The 18,647-nt window shown below is 44.8% G+C and overlaps 1 protein-coding gene across 6 annotated transcripts in view; it reads right to left on the reverse strand.

The window, feature by feature from the left end:
* LOC121287405 (E3 ubiquitin-protein ligase arkadia-C-like) overlaps nucleotides 1–18,647 on the reverse strand; it is a 129,937-nt gene that overhangs the window by 81,184 nt on the left and 30,106 nt on the right. For all 6 annotated transcript variants that reach the window (XR_005945185.1, XR_005945186.1, XR_005945187.1 and 3 more), the window contains exon 3: nucleotides 3,290–3,642. Coding sequence is in view for 3 of the 6 variants with exons in the window: in XM_041205250.1 (XP_041061184.1) it covers nucleotides 3,290–3,642 (353 nt within the window). In the remaining 3 variants the exon portion in view is untranslated. The remainder of the gene's footprint in view (nucleotides 1–3,289; nucleotides 3,643–18,647) is intronic.

The raw sequence follows: 18,647 nt of genomic DNA on the forward strand, positions 1-18,647 counted from the left end.
ATAGCTGGGGCCCATGCGGGTACCCATAGCCACACCTTTTATTTGGAGGAAGTGGGAGGAGTTGAAGGAGAAATTGTTCAGTGTGAGAGCAAGTTCAGCCAGACGGAGGAGAGTAGTGGTGAATGGGGATTGTTCGGGCCTCTGTTCGAGGAAGAATCTAAGGGCCCTCAGACCATCCTGGTGGGGAATGGAGGTGTAGATGGATTGGACGTCCATGGTGAAGAGAACGCGGTTGGGGCCAGGGAACTGGAAATTGTTGATGTGACGTAAGGTGCCAGAGGAATCACGGATGTAGTTGGGAAGGGACTGGACCAGGGGAGAGAGAAGGGAGTCAAATTAACGAGAAATGAATTCCGTGGGGCAGGAGCAAGCTGACACGATTGGTCTATCAGGACAGTTCTGTTTGTGGATTTTAGGTAAGAGGTAGAAGCGGGCCGTCCGAGGTTGGGCGACCATCAGATTGGAAGCTATGGGAGGAAGATCCCCAGAGGAGATGAAGTCAGTGACAGTCCTGGAAACAATGGCTTGATGTTCAGTGGTGGGGTCATGATCCAGGGAGAGGTAGGAGGAAGTGTCTGCGAGTTGACGCTCAGCCTCCGCGAGGTAGAGGTCAGTGCGCCAGACAACAGCACCACCCTTGTCAGCGGGTTTGATGACAATGTCAGGGTTGGACCTGAGAACGGAGTGCAGTAAGTTCAGAGAGAGAGAGATTAGAATGGGTGAGAGGAGCAGAGAAATTGAGAGGACTAATGTCGCGCCGACAGTTCTCAATGAAAAGATCAAGAGAAGGTAAGAATCCAGAGGGAGGGGTCCAGGTGGAGGGAGAATTTTGGAGGTGGGTAAAAGGATCTGTTGAACGGGGAGAGGACTCCTGCCCAAAGAAGTGAGCCCGGAGAAACCCGCTGACAAGGGTGGTGCTGTTGTTGTCTGGCGCACTGACCGCTACCTCGCGGAAGCTGAGCGTCAACTCGCAGACACTTCCTCCTACCTCTCCCTGGACCATGACCTCACCAATGAACATCAAGCCATTGTTTCCAGGACTGTCACTAACCTCATCTCCTTTGGGGATCTTCCTCCGACAGCTTCCAACCTGACAGTCGCCCAACCTCGGACGGCCCGCTTCTACCTCCTACCCAAAATCCACAAACAGAACTGTCCTGGTAGACCGATCATGTCAGCTTGCTCCTGCCCCACGGAACTCATTTCGCGTTATCTTGACTCCCTTCTCTCTCCCCTTGTCCAGTCCCTTCCCAACTACATCCGTGATTCCTCTGACACCTTACATCACATCAACAATTTCCAGTTCCCTGGCCCCAACTGCTTCCTCTTCACCATGGACGTCCAGTCCATCTACACCTCCATTCCCCAACAGGATGGTCCGAGGGCCCTTAGCTTCTTCCTCGAACAGAGGCCTGAGCAATCCCCATCCATCACCACTCTCCTCCATCTGGCTGAACTTGTTCTCACACTGAATAATTTCTCCTTCAACTCCTTTCACTTCCTCCAAATAAAAGGTGTGGCTATGGGTACCCGCATGGGCCCCAGCTATGCCTGTCTCTTTATGGGGTATGTGGAACATTCCTTGTTCCAGTCCTACTCTGGCCCCCTTCCACAGCTCTTTCTCCGGTACATCGATAATTACTTCAGTGCTGCTTCATGCTCTCGTCGGGACTTGGAAAAATTTATTAATTTTGCTTCCAATCTCCACCCCTCCATCATTTTCACGTGGTCCATCTCTGACACTTCCCTTCCCTTCCTTGACCTCTCTGTCTCAATCTCTGGTGATAGACTGTCCACCAATATCCATTACAAGCCTACCGACTCCCACAGCTACCTCGACTACAGCTCCTCACACCCTGCTTCCTGTAAGGACTCCATCCCATTCTCTCAGTTCCTTCGCCTCCGTCGCATCTGTTCCGATGATGCTACCTTCAAAAACAGTTCCTCTGACATGTCCTCCTTCTTCCTTAACCGAGGTTTTCCACCCACGGTCGTTGACAGGGCCCTCAACTGTGTCCGGCCCATCTCCCGCGCATCCACCCTCACGCCTTCTCCTCCCTCCCAGAAACATGATAGGGTCCCCCTTGTCCTCACTTATCACTCCACCAGCCTTCGCATTCAAAGGATCATCCTCTGCCATTTCCACCAACTCCAGCATGATGCCACCACCAAACACATCTTCCCTTCACCCCCACTGGCAGCATTCCGTAGGGATCATTCCCTCCGGGACACCCTGGTCCACTCCTCCATCACCCCCTACTCCTCAACCCCCACCTATGGCACCTCCTCATGCGCACACAAAAGATGTAACACCTGCCCCTTCACTTCCTTTCTCCTCACCGTCTAAGGGCCCAAACACTCCTTTCAAGTGAAGCAGCATTTCACTTGTATTTCCCCCAACTTAGTCTACTGTACTCGTTGCTCCCAATGCGGTCTCCTCTACATTGGAGAGGCTAAACGTAAACTGGGCGACTGCTTTGCAGAACACCTGCTGTCTGTCCGCAAGAATGACCCAAACCTCCCTGTCGCTTGCCATTTTAACACTCCACCCTGCTCTCTTGCCCATGTCTGTCCTTGGCCTGCTGCATTGTTCCAGTGAAGCCCAATGCAAACTGGAGGAACAGCACCTCATCTTCCGTCTAGGCACTTTACAGCCTTCCGGACTGAATATTGAATTCAACAACTTTAGATCTTGAGCTCCCTGTTCCAACCCCACCCCCCTTTCTGTTTCTTCCCCCTTCCTTTTGTTTTTTTTTCTTTTCCAATAATTTATATAGATTTTTCTTTTCCCACCTATTTCCATTATTTTTAAATCTTTTATGCTCCCCTGCCCCCACTAGAGCTATACCTTGAGTGCCCTACCATCCATTCTTAATTAGCACATTCGTTTAGATAACATCACCAACTTCAACACCTCTGTGTTCTTTTGTTCTTTTGTCTGTGACATCTTTTGATGATCTGCTCCTATCCTAACACCCCCCCCCCAACTTCTCCACCACCAACCCCCCCACCTTATATTTCCCTCTCCTTATAAAGATCAGTTCTGTTGAAGGGTCATGAGGACTCGAAACGTCAACTCTTTTCTTCTCCGCCGATGTTGCCAGACCTGCTGAGTTTTTCCAGATAATTCTGTTTGTGTTTTGGATTTCCAGCATCCGCAATTTTTTGTTTTTATATCTTGCCCTACCCTGTTCCTGTGAGTTCTATGCCACTTTCACCTAATTCCCTAAGATTAGATTCTTCAGCAACTTCCTTTCTATTTGACCAAAGATGGATTAAGGTAATGCACCCAGATGATCCTGATGGTTGGCCTGGCCATTATCACAGGTGATGACCTCATCGAGCTCAGAGTTACTGCTGGACCCGCTATCGCTGGAGCTGCCAATCCACTGTGGAGCACACTTCCTGCGAATCACAGCCTCTCTCGCTCTGCGCACCCGCTGCATCTGCTCCTTCTGTTTCTGGGTCCGCTGACATTTCTTCATCCGGGGCAGCTTTCGAGACGATGAGTTCACCCACTTCATGTTGGAGCTGGACTGGATGGTCTTTGCCACCCGGGCCCTGGAGGACGAGGCAAGTCCAGCCCTAGTGTATTGCTGCTGTTCCTCTCCACCAGTTGCCGAGGGGTTGACATTTGGGGGCCTGGGGACAAAGGTCAAATCGTTACACACAGCCATCTCAACAAGGCAAAGTCCCAGAAATAGGGTAAAAGTGAATAATTGGAGCCCAAAGACATTGTGAACCTGCAACAGTTGCGCCTCAACTTGAATTAAACTCAGAGGAGGGTGGAAAACAAAAACTGAATTACCTGGAAAAACTCAGCAGGTCTGGTTTTTCCAGGTAATTCTGTTTTTGTTTTGGATTTCCAGCACCCACAGTTTTCTGGTTTTTATTTTTTGTTTTTATCAGAGGAGGGTGGCCTTACTGAAAACAAAAAAAACCCTCTTCAATCTATTGTTCCATTTCTTACATCGTAGATGCCCCTTTTGCCCCCGATTATCTACTATTGAGATGCTCTTAGAGTATTCAACAACATGGACAAGTACAAAATATTGGTTCAAAGTCTCTGCCATTTCCTTGCTTCATACTATTAATTCCCCAATCTCACCCTCTAAGAGACCAATATTTACCTCGTCTACTCTCTTCCTTTTTATAAACTTGTAGTTTTTACTTTACATTTTATATTTCTTCCTAGTTTATTCCTATAGCCTCTTTTTTCTCTCTATTTTAAGTTATTCATTACTGCTTTCTAAAATTTTCCCAATCTTCTGGCCCACCACTAATCTTTGCAATATCCTATGTATTTCTTCCAATTTGACACCATCCTCAACTTCCTTCCTGAGCCACAGGTGGTTCATCCTTCTTAGTCTTTTTCAATGTAATATATCTTTGTTGAGAGTTATGAAATATCTCCTTAAATATCTGTCACTGCTTCTCTACCATCTTATCTTTTAAGCTATTTTCCCAGGTCACTTTAGCCAATGGTCTTCGTAAACTTAAATAAAGGCAATTAGAAAAGTAAGACATAGTTTCAGAACCAAGATTCTTGTCCTCAAAGAACATAAGAAATAGAAGCTGGAGTAGGCCATTCAGCCCCTCAAGCCTGCTCCACCATTCAATAAGATCATGGCTGATCTGCCCTAGGCCTCAACTCCTCTTTCATGCCAGCTCCTCACAGCCCTCAACTCCCTGATATTTCAAAAATCTATCTACCCCCTCTTTAAATATTTTCAGTGATCTAGCCTCCACAACACTCTGGGGTAGAGAATTCCAGACATTGGCTCCCCTCAGAGAAGAAATTCCTTCGCATCACCGTTTTAAATGAGCATCCCCTTATTCTGTAACTCTTCCCTAGTTCAAGATTCCCCCATGATGTGGAAACATCTTCTCAATATCTACCCTGTCAAGCCCCCTCTGAATTTTGTACGTTTCAATAAGATCACCCTTCATTCTTCCAAACTGTAATGAATAAAGGGCTAACCTGTTTATCCGTTCTTCACCCCAGGAATCAGCCTAGTAAATTTCTTTTGAACTGCCTCCAATGCCAGTATATCCTTTCTTAAATATGGGGACCAAAACTGTACACAGTATTCTAGGTGCGACCTCACCAACACCCTGTACAATGGTAACAAGACTTCCCTATTTTTAAACTCCAACCCCCTAGTAATACAGACCAAAATTCCACTTGCCTTCTTAATTACTTGCTGCACCTGCATGCTTACTTTTTGTGTTTCATGCACAAGAACACCCAGATCCCTCTGTGCTGCACTTTTTTGGAGTCTCTCTCTATTTAAATAATAGTCTGCCTTTTGATTTTCCCCACCAAAGTGCATGACTTCACACTTTCCTACATTAAACTCCATCTGCCAAGTCTCTGCCCACGCACTCAACCTATCTATATCCGCTTGCAGATACCTTATGTCCTCATCACAATATGCCCTCCCACCTATTTTTGTGTCGTCATCAAATTTGGATACATTATACTCTGCCCCTTCCTCCAAGTCATTAAAATAGATAGTAAATAATTGAGGCCCTAGGACTTCACTAGTTATGTCTTTCCAACCTGAAAAAACCCAATAATTCGGACTCTGTCTTCTGTGTATTAACCAATCCTCAATCCATGCTAATACATTACCCTCAATACCATGAGCTTTTATCTTGTGCAATAATCTTTCATGTGGCACCTTATCGAATGCCTTCTGGAAATCCAAGTACACTACATCTACTGGTTCTCCTTTATCAACTCTGCTCGTTATATCCTCAAAGAACTCTAGCAAATTTGTCAAATGTGATTTCCCTTTCACAAAACCATGTTGACCCTGTTTGATTGCGTTAAGCTTTTCTAAATGTCCTCTTTCTTCCTTAATAATGGACTCTAGCGTTTTCCCAATGACAGATATTAGGCTGACTAGCCTATAGTTTCCTGCTTTTTGTCTCCCTCCCTTCTTGTACGGGACATCACATTAGTGGTTTTCCAATCTGCTGGGACCCTCCCGGAATCCAGTGAGTTCTGGAATATTTCCACCAATGCCTCCATTACCCCTGCAGCTACTTCATTCAAGACCATTGGATGCAGGCCATCAGGTCCTGGTGACTTGTCTGCCTTTAGTCCCATTAGCTTCTCAAATACTTTGCCCCTCATGACAGAGACTGTTACAAGGTCTTCCCTCCCATTAGTTCCTTGCTTATCTGATATCTTTGGAATGTTTATAGTGTCCTCCAGTGCGATGACCAATGCAAAATATTGATTTAAATTATCTGCCTTTTCCCTGTTCCCCGTTATCAATTCTCCGATCACATCCTCCAAGGGTTCCATGCTCACTTGAGCTACTGTTTTTCTTTTTATATACCTGTAAAAGCTCTTGCTGTTTTATTTTTATATTTCTTGCCAATTTACTTTCATAATCAATTTTCTCCCTCTTTATTAGCTTTTTAGTCATCCACTGTTGGTTCCTAAAAAATTCCTAATCCTCTGGTCTACCACTGGTTTTCGCCACTTTGTATGCCTTAGTTTTTGATTTTATACTCTCCTTGACCACCTTTGTTAACTAGAAAGGGTGGTTCACCCTTCTCATCGAGTCCTTCTTTTTGGCCGGGATAAATTTTTGCTGAGCGTTATGAAATATCTGCTTAAATGCTCATCCACTGACCTTTCCCTTAATCTATTTTCCCAGCCCACTTTAGAACATTTCATATTCACTTTAGTGAATATGAAATTCTACTATGCTATAATCATTCCATCATTTCCTTATTATTTACTACTAACTACCCATTCTCTCACTCTCAAAGACCAACACTCACTTTACTTACTCTTTTCCAGTTTAAATACCTGCAGAAACTCTTGCTATCCATTTTTACAAGTCTAGCTAGCTTCTTCTCATACTCTAATTTCTTTCTCCTGATTAACCTTTTGGTCACTCTCTGCCGTTCTTTATATTCTGTCCAATCATCTGACATGCCACTCATCTTTGCAGAGTTGTATGCTTTTTCCTTAAGTTTGATGCATTCTGAACATCTCTAGTTAACTACAGATGGTGGGTCCTCCCCTTAGAATTTTTCTTTATAGTAGGAATGTACTTATTCTGAATACTCTGAAATATCCCCTTAAACGTCTGCCACTGCTTCTCTGCTGATCTATCCCTGGCCTTGTATCCCAGTTCACTTCACCTCTGTGGGAGGACCTGCTACAGGTTGGCCCAGGGACTGGGGAGCATGATGCTCCGCTCACCTTGGAGGAGCTGATTGGCATCCTCAATAGCCCCTCCAGGGGCAAGTCCCCAGGACTGGACGGGCTGACCATGGGGTTCTTCAGGGCATCTGGGACGCCCTGGGGAATGACTACATGCAGGTCCTGGGGGGGGACAAAAGAGTATCACAGCCGGGGAGATGCCCCTCTCGTGGCGCAGGGCCAGGATTGTCCTGCTGCCTAAGAAGGGTGAGCTCCGCCTGTTTAAGAACTGGCGCCCGATCTCCCTCCCCAGCATGGGGTGCAAGACCTTCGCCTTGGTGATGGCTTCAAGCCTTGGCTCCTGCTGGACCACATGATCCACCCTGACCAGTCCTACACAGTCACGGGTCAGACCACTTATGATAATATTCATCTGGTCCAGGGCTCAATACATTTTTCCCCAGAGGGCTGGTCTGTTGAGCACCTTCCTCTCCCTGGATCAGGAGGCGGCATTCACCAGGGTGGATCACAAATATCTATTTGGGACTCTGCTAGCTTTTCAGTCGGGATGCATTTCACCATCCGGATACTACTTCTGTACACTGCCGCAGCGTTGTCTAATTAAGGTTAACGGGTCCATTTGCTTTGGGAGAGGAGTGCGTTAGGGCTGCCCCGTCTGGTTAATTGTATTCGATCTGCGTGGAGCCTTTGTGCCTCTTGTGGAGGAGGTTGCCTGGAGTACCACCAATCTCCTCTATCTGGGAGTCCATCTTAGTTGTGCTGAGGAATCCTGGCTGGCAAACTGGCAAGAGCTGGAGGCCAAAGTCACCACTCGCCAAGGACACTAGACAGGACTGCTCCTAGTGCTGTCCATATACCAGCTGATCGTGGCAATGCTGTGGTACTGGATGGTCACTTTGATCCCTCCCCTGGACTTTGTCACAAAAAAATATAGAAGAGGCTCAATGACTTATTTTGGGACAAAAAGACACACTGGGTTGCTACTGAGGTTCTGTATCTTCTACTTGAGGAGGGTGGGCAGTCACTGGTGTGCCTTCACACCCAAGACTCCAGACCCTGCAACGCTACCTTTACTTCAAGCCCCCTCCATGATGGTGCATCCTGGCAACATATTTCTTCCTCCAGGTGCTTGGTCTCAACTATGACCTACAGCTCCTGTTGATAGGCCCGGCAATTCTCCATGCCTCCTTGTAGGGGTTGCCTGTCTTCTACAGGGAACTGATCAAAGTTTGGAACATGGTTGCCTCATGCTAGCATTCTCTCCCATTAGGAGCGGCGGCTGTTATCAGAGCCGCTGCTCAGGAATCCTCACCTCCATCAATATGGATTCCGATGGCTAGGGAAGAGAGGGCTTGGGCTGCTGGAGAGACCAGAGTCAGAGATGCGCTGGATGGTGGAGGAATGGGCTGGATGATACCACAACAGCTTGCCAGGCAGGCATCTGTTGATGCCCAGCTCATGGCCAAAGCCATCCACAGTCTGAAAACAGAGGTGCTCTGATCCGACGGTACTCGTGGTGTCCAGGAGGCTCAAGCATGCAGCGGACTTCAGTCTGAACTGATCCCCGTTCGGTCAGAATTTCACATTGGTCCTGCCTCCCAACACCTCCCTTGGGAATCACAACCCCACATTTTGAGCCGTCTCACAGAAATTCCCTCCATGCCTTTCCGTTCGGCATGGAGAGGTTTCCTGTATGGCCTGCTGCTGCGCGCCCTCCACTTCCCTGCCTTCTCCCATCATCAGGGCACACTGTGGCCTCTGACCTACCATCTAGAAGTGTGTGAGGTCCCCAGTGCAATGTGGCAGTCCTTCCTCTCCCCTTTGGGGACATGGCATGGAGGATGTTGCATGCAGAAGTGCCACGCAATCATAGGCTAAAGCAGTTCACAGGCTCCCAGGCTGCGTATGTTTTCTGAGGCTAAATGGAATCCATGCTCCACATTTATGTAGAGTGGCCCAGGTGGCAGCCCCTTTCCATTATTTGAGGGGGCTGCTCCTCAATATTTGGCTGCACTTCAGCTCCACGCTCTTGATCTTTGGTCACCCAGTGTGGAGGGGGATGGGCAGAGAGGAGGGTTTCCTAATTTGTCTGCTCCTGGGCCTGGCCAAAGTGGCCATCAACAGCTCCAGGAGGCAGGCGGTCGAGGGGGTCATCCGAACCGACCTCTGCCACAGCTATATTTGTGGCCGGGTGGCCCTGGAGAGGGAGCACACAGTGTCCACTGGTACGCTAGAGGCCATTGGTTTATTGTTTATTTAAAAAAAGCATATAAATAGGGGACAGCTGGGACATTGGGTGAGTGGGGGAACTGTGGGACTGAACAAAGCCAATAAGTCTCTATGAAGAAAAGGGTCTGTGTCATGGTTTCTACTCCACCACCCAGCTCAGATCCTATTAAAATTGGTAGCAGAGGACGGTGGCCTAAAGATGGAAGACTGGAAACAAAGATTTCTTTCCAGACAGAAGGTTGTAATTGGAGTCACTTTGGAGAAGAATGGCCAAGACCAAGTGTAAAGTATCAGGGTCTGGCTGTCCACTGTTGTTCTGTGAAGCTGAACCACATGACCAATAGAAGAATGAAGTGGATATCTGGACACAGGTTACACCCTTACCAAAGAAAAAGAAAAGGTGTGGCCTTGGCACCCTCGCTTCCCAGCGGAAACAGAATCAAGTGCAAAGTATTTTCGAAGCTTGAGGCTCATCATTTGGACACTGAGGAAAGTTTGGATAATCTCTTGAAACTTATGGACAAAATTTATAAGAAAGATGATTTGTTAAATGCATATGAGGCATGGTCCGACTTTGATAAATTTAGCAGGATGGACAGTTATTCCATAGAAGAATACATCATGGAATTTAACAGGTTACATAACAGATTGCAGAAATTCTATTTGGAGATCTTTAATTCAGTGTTTGCTTTCAAGTTGTCAGACTCTGCTAAAATATTGATCATGGATAGGTTCCTGGGCCTGACTGGAATTAAGTTCTCAGGAAGAGATGTGTTTTTGGAACATATGACTGGAGCTTTAAAAAATTTTCTGGGGAAACATTCATTTCCAGCCACTTTCATGGCACAGCAATAACAGCAATATGGTAAATGTGGGCTTACTCTTAAGTAATAACAATAAATTGGATAGATACATGGATGGGAGAGGTCTGGAGGGTTATGGACTGGGTGCAGGTCAATGGGACTAGCTGAATAATATTTCGGCACAGACTAGAAGGGCTGAATGGCCTGTTTTTGTGTTCTATGGTTCTATGGTTCTAACACACCAGGTGGAGGGTTCAATACGAACAGCATTTTAAGACTTGTTTAGATATGGGTGTAAGTACCAATATGAAAGAACAAACACAAACAAAAGGAATGAGGCTAGAGATCCTTCTGGCAGCTCTAACAGGCAGCAGGAATTGAGTAACAATAGGAGATTAACCCAAGGAATAACCAAGGAATGGTTAACAGGTACTTTGATGTGACACAAAGCATCGTTATGTGATAAATTGTCCGAAAGGGAATATCAGGGCTTTTTGAAATGACACATGACGTGGAAGGGGAAGATCACAATACTGATCAGTCAGAAGGAATTGCACTGGGCACCAGAAGCTTTAGCCCGGTAGTGGGTTGCGGACTCATTCAATTGCGCGTGGGCAGTCCATGCAAAGAATTGACTTCCAATGGTTGGGAGCTACTGTCTCTATCAATTAGTTTTATGGGAAAAATCCAAAAATACCTTTGGTAGTGTGGGATTATCCCCACAGCATTGGAAGGGTGTATGATTAGTTCAATTTTTTTCTGAGCACTTGAATGTAGGGAGAAGGGCATTTATCAAGGCTGAGATTTCAGAAAATTTGGCAATCCTTAGGCACTGCATAAGGCCATCAGTAATACATTTTAATCCAGGGGACATGATATATTACAAAAGAGAAAGGCAGAAAGAATGGAAGGGCCCAGTGATGAAAAAAACAATTTTACAACATGGCAATCAAACGGTTAGGAAACATTCCACGAGGCTAATTGGCATTGATGATACATTTATAGAATCTGAACAGGTACTAGAAAGTAAAGAGACACCATGTATTTCACATACACATATGTTGGACAATTACAAGCAGCAGAATATGGCAGATAAAGGGCTGATTGAAATGGGACAAAAGTGATACTGAAGTGCAGAATAAGGCTATTTATGCCCAAAGACAACTACCCAAAGATACATACGATCAAACTAATTAGGAGCAGGATTGGGCTGCTTGGCACCTCGAACCTGCTCCGCTATTCAGTAAGATCATGGCTGATCTGAAATTAACCTCAACCTCACACTCCTGCCTACCCCTGATAACATTTCACCCCCTTGTTAATCAAGAATCTATCCACCTACTTGCTAATCAAGAATCTATCTAGGTCTGCCTTAAAAATATTCAAAGACTCTGCTTCCACCGCCTTTTGAAGAAGAGAGTTCCAAAGACTCACAACCCTTAGAAAAAAGTTCTCATCTCGGTCTTAAACGAGTGACCCCTTATTTTTAAACAGTGACCCCGAGTTCTACATTCTCCCAGAAAAGGGAACATCATCTCCATATCCATCCTGTCAAGACCCCTTTGGATCTTAAAGGTTTCAATTAAGTTGCCTCTTACTCTTCTAGATTCCAGTGGATACAAGCCTAACCTGTCCAACCTTTCCTCATAAGACAACCCACCCATTCCTGGCAATAGTCTAGTAAACCTTCTTTGAACTGCTTCTAACACATTTACATCTTTGTTTAAATGCCAGTACTGTACACAATACTCCAGATGCGGTCTCACCAACATCTGAAGCATAACCTCCCTACTTTTGTATTCTTGTATTCAATTCCCCTCACAATAAACAATAACATTCACAATAATAAGCAATTAGCTTTTCTAATTACCTCCTGTACCTGCACAAAAGCCTTTTGTGATTCATGCACTAGGACACCAAGGTCCCTCTGAATCTCAGAACTCCTCAATCTCTCACCATTTAGACAATAAGCTTTGTTTTTATTCTTCCTTCTAAAATGAACAATTTCACATTTGCCCACATCATACTCCATTTGCCAGATCTTTGCCAATTTACTTAACTTATCACTATGCCACTTTGCAGCCTCCTTACGTCCTCTTCGCAATTTACTTTCCTACCTATCTTTGCACCATCAGCAAATTTAGCCACCATTCCATCGGTCCCTTCATCCAAATCCTTTATATAAATTGTAAAAAGTTGAGGCCCCAGCACATCATGCCAACCAGAAAATGAATCATTTATGCCAACTGTTTCCTGTTAGCTAGCCAATCTTCGATCCGTGCCAATATGTTACCTCCTACACCATGAGCTTTTATTTTCTGCAATAACCTTTGATGTGGCACTTTATCAAATGCCTTCTGGAAGTCTAAGTACAGTACATTTATCCACAGCACATGCGACTCCTTCAAAGAACTCCAATAAATTGGTTAAACATGATTTCCCTTTTACAAAACCATGTTGACTCTGCCTGATTACTTTGAATTTTTCTGTGCCCTTCTATAATATCTTTAATAATAGCTTATAACATTTTCCCTATGACAGATGTTAGGCTAACTGGGCTATAGTTTTCTGCTTTGTCTCCCTCTCTTTTTGAATAAATGAGTTAAATTTGCTATTTTCCAACCTAATGGAACCTTCCCTGAGTCTAGGGAATTTTGGAAAATTAAAACCAGCGCATCAACTATCTCACTAGCCACTTCTTTCAAGACCTTAGTTTGAAGTCCATCCGCACCTGGGGATTTGTCAGCCCGCAGCCCCAACAATTTGCTCAATACCACTTCCCTGGCGATTGTACTTTTCCTGAATTCCACCCTGACTTCCATTTCCTGAATCACAGTAATTTCTGTGATATTACCCGTGTCCTCTATAGTGAAGACCGAGGCAAAATGCTCGTTCAATTCAACCGTCATCTCCTTACTTTCCATCATTAATTCCCCAGGCACACTCTCTATAGGACCAATGATCACTTTGTTAACTCTTTTCTTATTTAAATATCTATAGAAACTCTTACGTATCCATCTTTATATTATTAGATAGCTTTCTCTCATACTCTAATTTTTCCCTCCTTATTAATCTGTGTCATTTTTTGCTGTTCGTTATATTCTTTCCAATCTTCTGACCTGCCACCTGTCTTTGCGTAATTATATGCTTTTTCTTTAAGTTTGATACTTTTTTAGTTAACCACGGATAGTGGGCCCTCCCCTTTGGAGTCTTCTTTCTCATTGGAATGTATATATTCTGTGTATTCTGAAATATCCTTTTAAATGTCTGCCACTGAACTTCTGTTGAAATATCCCTTAACCTCATTTGCCAGTTCACTCTGTTTTCATGCCCTCATAATTGTCCTTATTTAAGTTTAAAATACTAGACTTGGGGGCACTTGTTTCTTCCTCAAAATGAATGAAAATTCGAGCATAATACGATCACTGCTACCTAGGGGTGCCTTCACTAGGAGGTTATTAATTAATCCCATCTCATTGCTCAATACCAGGTCCAGTATAGTCTGCTCTCTGAAACAAAAACAAAAATACCTGGAAAAACTCAGCAAGTCTGACAGCAGCTGCGGAGAGGAATACAGTTAATGTTTCAAATATGTATGGCTCTTCATCAGAACTAAGAAATATAGAAACGAGGTGGAATATAAGCTGGTTGAAGGGGGGGTGGGACAGATAGAGCTGGATGGGGGGGCCAGTGATAGGTGGAGGCAAAGAAGAGATTGCCAAAGATGTCACAGACAAAAGGACAAAGGGGTGGTGACGGTGGTGATATTAGCTGAGGAATGTGCTAATGGTGACATTAAAGGTAGTAAGTAGGATGAGCAAGTGACAGATAGCTAAAATGTAGAGATAAAACAATGGATGGAAATATATTTAAAAATAATGGAAATAGGTGGGAAAAGAAAAATATATATTAAAAAAATATATAAAAAATTATAAATTATTGGAAAAAGGGGGATGGGGAGGGAGGAGAGAGTTCATGATTCAAAGTTGCTGAACTCAATATTAAGTCCTGAAGGCTGTAAAGTGCCTAGTCGGAAGATGAGGTGCTATTCCTCCAGCTTGGGTTGAACTTCACTGGAACATTGCAGTTTTCCAAGGATGGACATGTGGGCATGAGAGCAGGGTGGTGTGTTGAAATGGCAAGCGACAGGGAGGTCTGGGTCATGCTTGCAGACAGTCTGCGTTTGGTCTCTCCAATGTAGAGGAGACCACATTGGAAGCGGCAAATGCAGTAGACTAAATTGAGAGAAGGGCAAGTGAAATGCTGCTTCACTTGAAAGGAGTGTTTGGGCCCTTGGACGGTGAGGAGGGGGGGAAGTAAAGGGTCAGGTGTTGCACCTTCTGCGGTTGCATCGGAATGTGCCGTGGGAGGGGGTTCAGGTGTAGGGGGTGAAGGAGGAGTGGACCAGGGTGTCCCGGAGGGAACGATCCTTGCGGAATGCTGCCAGTGTGGGGCGAAGGGAAGATGTGTTTGGTGCTGGCATCATGCTGGAATTGGTGGAAATGGCGGAGGATGATCCTTTGAATGCAGAGGCTGGTGGGGTGATAAGTGAGGACAAGGGGGACCCTATCATGGCTCTGGGAGGGAGAGGAAGGTGTGATGGCGAATGTGTGGGAGATGGGCCAGACATGGTTGAGGGCCCTGTCAACCACCGTGGGTGGGAAACCTCGGTTACGGAAGAAGGAAGACATTTCAGGGGAACTGTTTTTGAAAGTGGCATCATCAGAACAGATGTGACGGAGGCGAAGGAACTGAGAGAATGGGATGGAGTCCAAACTGGAAGCAGGGTATGAGGAGCTATAGTTGAGGTAGCTGTGGGAGTCGGTAGGTTTGTAATGAATATTGGTGGACAGTGTATCACCAGAAATTGAGACAGAAAGGTCAAGGAAGGGAAGGGAAGTGTAAGAGATGGACCATGTGAAAATGATGGTAGGGTGGAAACTGGAAGCAAAATTAATAAATTTTTCCAGGTCCAGACGAGAGCATGACGCAGCACCGAAGCATCATCGATGTACTGGAGAAAGAGTTGTGGGAGGGGGCCTCAATAGGACTGGAACAAGGAATGTTCCACATACCCCATAAAGAGACAGGCATAACTGGGACCCATGCGGGTACCCATAGCCACACCTTTTATTTGGAGGAATTGAGACAAGTTTAAGGAGAAATTGTTTACTGAGAGAACAAATTCAGCCAGACGGAGGAGAGCAGTGGTGGATGGGGATTGTTTTTCCAGGTATTTTTGCTTTTGTTTCAGATTTCCAGCATCTGTAGTATTTTGCTTTTATCTTAGCCTACTCTCTGGTTGGCTCCAGAACCCACTGTTCAAAAACACTATCCCGAAAACATTCTATGAACTCATCTACGCTATCTTTGCCTTTCTGATTTTTCCAGACTATATGTAGGTTAAAATGCCCCATGATTATGACTGTACCTTTCTGTCAAGCTCCCATTATCTCTTCTTTTATACTCTGTCCTACAGTGTAGTTACAATTAGGGGGCCTGTACACCACTCCCACAAGTGACTTCTTGCCTTTATTATTCCTCATCTCAACCAAAAGCACTTCTACATCCTGGTTTCCTGAACATAGATCACCCCTCTCTGATGCGCTAATACCATCATTAATTAACAGAGCCGCCCCTCCACCTTTCCCTAACTTCCTGTCCTTCCTAAATATCACATACCCTTCAATATTCAGGTCCCAATCTATGTCATCCCGTAGCCATGTTTCTTAATGGCTATCAAATCTCACTTATTTATTTGTATTTGTGCTATCAGTTCATCTGTTTTGTTTCGAATGCTACGTGCACTTAGATACACAGCCTTTAGTTTTGTCCTTTTATTATTTTTGTACCATCTAGCTTTATCTGATTTACTCTTAGATTTGTACACTCTGTCCCTTCCTGTCACAATCTGTTTATCATTTCCAATTTTAAATACCTGTCTCTCCTCTTTGGTTTACATCTTTCCAAATTTGATCCCTTGCCCCCACTATTCAGTTTAAAACCCCCTCTATTTCCTTATTAGGCAGCTCACTAGAACACCAGCCCCAGCATGATTCAGGTGTAGATTGTGCCAATGGTACAGATCTCACTTTCCCTAATACTGGTGCCAGTGCCCCACAAACTAGAAGTCATTTCCCCCACACCAGTCTTTGAGCCACGCATTTATTTCTCTGATCTTATTTGTCCTATGCCAATTTGCACATGGTTCAGGTAATAATCCAAAAATTATCTTTGAGGTTCTGCTTCTTAATTTGGTGCCTAGCTCCGAATACTGACTATGCAGAGCCCCCTTCCTCATCCTGCCTATGTCTTGGTACCTACATGGACCATGACCACTGGAACCTCCCTTTTCCAATGCAAGTTCCTCTCCAGCCCTGAGCACACGTCCCAAACCCTGGCACCGGGCAGGCAACAAAGCCGCCTGGACTTTCACTCTTTGCTACAGAGAACATTGTCAATCCTCCTTCCTATACTGTCCCTTACTGCCACTACATTTGTTTTGCTTCCCCACACTTGGAAGGTTTTCTATACCATGGTGCCATGGTCAGTTTGCTCATCCACCCAGCAGCCCCCACTCTCATCCACACAAGCTGAGAGAACCTCAAACCTATTGAACAATTGCAGAGACTCACACTCCTGCTCTCTGGGTCCCCTTATCTGCCTCACTCGCAGTCACACCTTCCTGTCCCTGGTCACTGACCAAATCAGAAGACCCTATTCTAAGTGGTGTGACTGCCTTCTGGTATAAAGTATCCAGGTAATTTTCCCCCTCCCTGGTGTGTCGCAGAATCTGCAGCTCAACCTCCAGCTCAATGACTCTGAGCCAAACGCTTAGTGCAGACATGTTTTCCCTGGATCACAATGTTATCCAGGAGCTCCCACATGTTGCGGTCTTGTTACATCACATGTCCTGCCATTCTTAATGTGTTTTAAATAATTACTTAATATTAATCACTTATTTATGTTGCTTCCTTATATATTTTATTAACTTTACCACCAAATTATGTACTATTTTAAATCTTAGGGATAGAATAGAACTTACCAAACAGCCACCTCATTTCCCAGCAAGAGCAAGAACCGATTGCTATGGGGTGAGAAAGATAGAAAGAAGAAACTAACAACTCCTTCTCCTCCATCTCATCAAACTTCAAGTCTTCACTCAGTTAGTTGGCTGCGCTAAAGAACCCTAAATTTATAGTAAACTGACCTGGGACTAAAGTAATCAGATTCACCCAGTTAGCTAATTAACTACTCAGCTCCTATAACTGGGAGTGACTTTACCCTATTTAAACTGCAAGAAAAGGAGAACTTAGCCTGCTTACACAGTACTTTCCAGTTACTGCTAATTACAGACTCGTCTGGATTTTAAGAGGAAAATTTCAGAACAAAATTAACACTTAAAACTCCCCTCTCACCAAACTCCGTCTTCACTCACTCAGTTGGCTGCGCTCCATTTGCCAAAGCTGCACTAGAGTTGATACTACAATAATATACATGCCAGTAGGGCCAGTGGATGGAGGGATGTCACCATTATAGGGGGAGCAGGAAAAGTCAGCAGAAAATACAAACACTGGCTGAAATGTGCAAGCTGAGGACAGAAGGTAAGAGCCATGAATTGGCAAAATAAGGTAAGGCTGTGGAAGGCCAGAAAATGCAGCGAGAGTTCTGAAAGTGGACCAGGAAGTGATCATGATCCTCAGAAAACTGGACTTGTGAAAGGAGCTCTGATTGTAGGAGAGGGGGGTCGTGTAGCAGTCGTCCAGATAGGTAGGAGGGCAAGTAGAGGTCATAGTTTGACAAGAACAAGGACCACAGATCAAGCTAGGAATGCTACTAAAAGTAGAAGCCCTTATATTTGAAGTTTTAGTGGCTAACAAATCAGAAGATAACAGAAAAACATTCAAGTTAGGAGTAGGCCACTGGGCCCCTTGAGCCTGCTCTGCCTTTCAGTAATATCATGGCTCATCTGACTGTAACCTCAACTCCACATTCCTGCCTACCCCTGATAACCTTTCACCCCCTTGCTTATCAAGAATAAGTTGATAAAGGATGCCAAACAAAGAGTTGGAAAGTATTTGGCATATATACTGAAATACACACAGGGGTCAGCCAGCTTTATCACACAAGTGGATATGCACAAAAAAGGTACTTCCTGATAGCACGTATAAGGCTAAAGTCAGACTTATGGCTCAGGGTTTCAAAGAGAGATTTGATGATCAAGATGTCAGAGTGAAGTCCCACACTGCAGGAAAAGCAAGCTTGAAGATTTTCTGAGCTCTTTTAGCAACACATGCCTGAGAATGTAAAAGCTGTATTTTTGCAGGGTTAGAAATTTCAAAGGGAAGTGTTTTTGAAACCACTTAAAGAAGTTGGTGATAAAGAAGGGAAATTGTGGAAACTGAACAAATGTATTTATAGGTTGA

This window comes from Carcharodon carcharias, chromosome 14, assembly GCF_017639515.1.
Source record: "Carcharodon carcharias isolate sCarCar2 chromosome 14, sCarCar2.pri, whole genome shotgun sequence".
NCBI lineage: Eukaryota > Metazoa > Chordata > Chondrichthyes > Lamniformes > Lamnidae > Carcharodon > Carcharodon carcharias.